At 38.6% G+C, this 4,385-nt stretch overlaps 1 protein-coding gene across 3 annotated transcripts in view; it reads right to left on the reverse strand.

Moving 5' to 3' along the window:
* TXNDC16 (thioredoxin domain containing 16) overlaps positions 1–4,385 on the reverse strand; it is a 101,686-nt gene that overhangs the window by 63,982 nt on the left and 33,319 nt on the right. For all 3 annotated transcript variants that reach the window (XM_014592439.2, XM_027776633.1, XM_006160541.3), the window contains exon 7: positions 3,773–3,863. In XM_014592439.2, coding sequence (XP_014447925.1) covers positions 3,773–3,863 — 91 coding nt within the window. The remainder of the gene's footprint in view (positions 1–3,772; positions 3,864–4,385) is intronic.

The following is a 4,385-nucleotide window of genomic DNA, read 5'->3' on the forward strand; positions in this document are numbered from 1 at the left end:
ATGATAGCTAACCCACAGTGAAAAGTATGTAACTTTTTGAAGGGAATCTGGAATAGTTACATACACTGAAATGAATTAAGGTTGGACTTCATATCATAACCTCTGAAATAACAAAATAATTGTACTAAAAGTTATTTAATTATAGGTCATTTGTTTACAGATAATAGAAACTAAAAAGGGGGAAACTTAATGGATGTTTAGAAGGGTAGCTCACAGAATACAAGGAAAATTCAAATAACAGGACCAGAGAAAGGACAAAGGTAACTAGAGAGACCTGAACTGCAGGAGTCCAGAGACCTTCATTTTGCCATTAATATTTCCAGCTCACAGCTCTCTCTGTGGAAACCTCTCTGCTTTACTTCTAAGTGGGCAAAACAGTTCCTTGAGCAAGGCAGCTACCATGCCCTGTTATTCAGGATTTTTGTGTCTAATTCCAAGTTCCTGAGAAAAGGGATCTCAGCTGTCCAGAAGCCTGTAAATTGGCTGGACCCAGGTCACATGCCCACCTCTAATTTAACTGACAGTGGTCTATAGAAGGCAGAGGTGATATCCTTCTGAGTTTACACATAGACTCTTTAAGAAAGGAATATGGGAAGGCAGTATTGGTGTGTCTGTGGCATGCTACTATATTACCTATCATACAAAGCCTTCCTATTAACGTTTAAAATTAAATGTGATCAGCAATTAATACAGTCTTATCCATATTATAGATCAGGAAGCTGGCATAGTCCCTAGCAAATAGAAGGCATTCAATAAATCTTTGCTGAATTTTAAAAAGAATGCAGTCGCTTCACTCCCATTAGGAGGCAACCTAAAGTCATAGTCAGCTACTGAATATTTCATCCCGAAGTGATGCCATAGAACTAATATATTTAGAATCAACAGTAATAAGAATCCACAGGGGGACCAGCAGTTAGTGTAATGGCTATGTTGCTGGACTCCCATATAGTCGACTGCAGTTCAAGTCCTGGACCCGGTGGCTTAGACTTATGCCAGGCGCATGTGCGTGTGTGTGTGCCCAAGGTCCCGAGAGGAGAATGGAGGAGAAGATATTGCAGCATGGCCATCCCCCCAGGGGATGATTTCTCGCTTTCTGTCTCTGTTTCTCTCTGTCTTTCTAGCAAGCGCACGCACCCTATAGCAAAAACCTCTCCAAAAAAAAAAGGAAAAAAAAAAAAAGAATCCACAGGGAAGGACTGGCAAGTGGAGTGGTGGTTAAGGGCACTAAACTTCCCACATGGACAACCATGGTTCAAGTCTTGGATTTGGCGGCTTTCTCTCTCTCTCTCTCTCTCTCTCTGTCCCTCTCTGGTCAAATTGAAAATAAATAAAGTAAGTATGTAAGTTAAACAAAATAATTCTTTAAAAAAAAAAAAAAAGTCCACAGCGAAGGACCAGCAGATGATGTAACGGTTACGTAGCTAGACTCCCACATAGTCAACTGTGGTTTGAGTCCTGGACCCGGCAACTTAAAACTCACACCAGGCATGTATGCATGCATGCCCAAAATCCCAAGAGGATACTAGAGGAGAAGGGACTGTGGTGTGGCCATCACCCTGGGGAATGATTTCTTACTTTCTGTTTATCTGGTGAGTGCACTCGTCCTGTAGCAAAAATCTCTCAAATAAATAAATAAATAAATAAATAAATCCACAGGGACTCCTTCCCTGTCATATGAGGTTCACATGACTATTCACCATCTTGTTATCCATGAATAAATGATAACTCAAACATTCCCAATATACCATATACTCAAACCAAAACCAGGGTAACTGTACATTTTTAATTCCCATTTTACAAATAGGGAAAAACGAAAAATCTTCCAGAATAATACTGTGCTTTAATCTCAGATCTGAATATATATGGTGTGTGTGTGTGTGTGTGTGTGTGTATGTGTGTGTATTTTTTTCTTTCTTTTTTTTTTTAACAAGTTTTTACCTTAGGGCATATGTGCTCACCAGAGAGAGACAGTCAGTGAGAGAAAAAGTGAGAAATCACCTCCCAATGGGGATGGCCATGCTACAATCCCTTCTCCTCCATTCTTCTCCAGGGATCTTGGACATGCAAGCATATGTGCTGGCGTGATTCTGAAGCCACTGGGTCCAGGACCCAAACCACAGTTGGCCATGTGGAAGTCCAGCAATGCAACCCCTATGCCACCTGTAGGTCCCAGTCTGGGACTCAACCACAGTATGCCATGTGGGAGTCCAGCTATGCCATCTGCTGGCCCAATATATGGTATATCTTGTTAAAAAGGATTTGTAAGGTAAATAATAGGACTTATATCTTGCCATTAAATGCCTCTTCATGTTTTAAGAATGTCACTATTATTTGCAATTATTCATTACATGAAAAATATAGATGCTGGTAACATAAAAGAAAGTACAAACAGCTAACTCTCAGGGAAACTGGGGGAGGGGGCTAACATGGAATCACTATGGGATACAGGGTGTCAGGATGCCCAGAAAGGAGATTAGTAGTCCATAGTGGGAATGGCAAAGCAGCTGGCTAAACTGCTACTATTTTATTTTGCAAGTCAGAGTCTACCTACGGGGATGTTCTAAGGTATTGTAAGCTTAATTCTCAAACTGTTAGAAACATAATTCTCATATAAGTAGTAAGCATGCGTCCAAGTTTTATTTAACTCATTAACAAGGGAACTAGAAGAATGACAGTTCAATAAGAAGAGATTAATGGAAAAATGAATGCTAGTTAATGTCCTACAGAACAATAAAAATATAGCTTCTATTTTTTAAAAATCTTCTTCTCTGCCTACCACTCCCCCCAACATTATTTTGCCTTATCAGTTTTCTATGCACTAGCCTCTAAACTTACAGAGTCATAAGATGTCTGGGTTTTAAACAACTGTATGTGGTACATTGAATAGTATTTTCTGAACGGTCAGGAAGAAAGCTTATTAAAAACTCTTGCATGACATTAAAAGATCATGCTTTTTTAAGAGACATATTTTTGCTACTTGCTATAGGGCATATGCCTGGCATGAGACTGATGCCACCAGGTCCAGAACTCGAACCATGGTTGACTACATGGGAGTGCAGCGATATAACCATTACACCATCTGCTGGTCCCACGGTCATATTTTTTTGCCTTGCTCTGGATTCATTTTCCTGAAGAACATTTTGAAGACAAATCTATTATATAAAATGCATTGGCTATTTCTTGTATCCTTAAGTATTAAAAGGAAGAAAAACTTGAACAGCTATCTGTCACTGCAGAAGAACTATTCCTAAGATAAGTCACGGGATCAGCAGATGACATAATAGTTATGTCACTGGACTCCCATGTAATCAACAATGGTTCAAAACAACCAGTGGCCTAAAACACACCAGACACCTGTGTGTGCATGCCTAACATCCCGAGAGGAGAATGGAGAAGGGACTGCAGCCATACCATAGGGGGTGATTTCTCTCTTTATGCCTCTCCAGCAAGTACACAAACCAGATAGCAAAAAGTCTTTTAAAAAAGATATCTCACTTGCCTACTCATGAGATCACATTTTGTGGCTTATCCATATTGTCTTCGTTCACCTTAGGCTAACATCACTTACATATATTTTTAGGCTGTAGTACAGGAAATGATAGGGAAGGGAGTTAGGAAAGGAGTTTCAGGTTTTATTTATATATTCACATCTGCTTACAACTTCATAAGACAAGCCCATGCTATGAGGCTTGGCTTATCTCATGTTGACTAAGTACTATGAAATAAGTGAATAAAAAACTTTAAATTGCTGATATATGCCTCTCATACATACCCAATACTTTCCAGGAGGGCAATTTCTGTGGTTAAGACAAATTGGTATGTGGTCCCATACACAAAAGCAGCTTCCATGACTGCTCTGTGCTCTGGAAAAGAATAAGGAAATTGGGAGAGAAGAGGAATTAGTTTGTGTGACTCTACTTAAACTTCTATTCTGAGTATTACCCTACACCTTTCTATACTCTATTATAGTTAAAAAGAAAATCCTTTGCAATGATTCCAGTTGTGAAAATGCCAACAGTTAAGAAAGTTTTATATATATATATATATAAAGTCTATTCTAGTCAAGGTTCGAGAAGAATTAAGAGAGAGTAGAAAATGAGTTATATTTGAGAACATAACACATGACAAATTTGTGGCAATTTCCTCTCAGTAGCAGGGAAGAGCATATGAATCTACCATACAACTTCCATATGTTAGATTTTATATATGTCTATAGCTGTGTGTATCATTTCTGGGTTAGTTATTTTTCAACCCAACTTCTCCTTATTTTAAAGAGACATACAATTCTACAAGGTGAATTAAGAAAAACGGCTATTTCTCTACTCTCCATTGCAGTTCTCAAGGGATAAGAACTTTTGAAATTCTTACTATTCTTTTGGAACTTA

Source organism: Tupaia chinensis, unplaced genomic scaffold (assembly GCF_000334495.1).
Source record: "Tupaia chinensis unplaced genomic scaffold, TupChi_1.0 Scaffold000688_1, whole genome shotgun sequence".
NCBI lineage: Eukaryota > Metazoa > Chordata > Mammalia > Scandentia > Tupaiidae > Tupaia > Tupaia belangeri.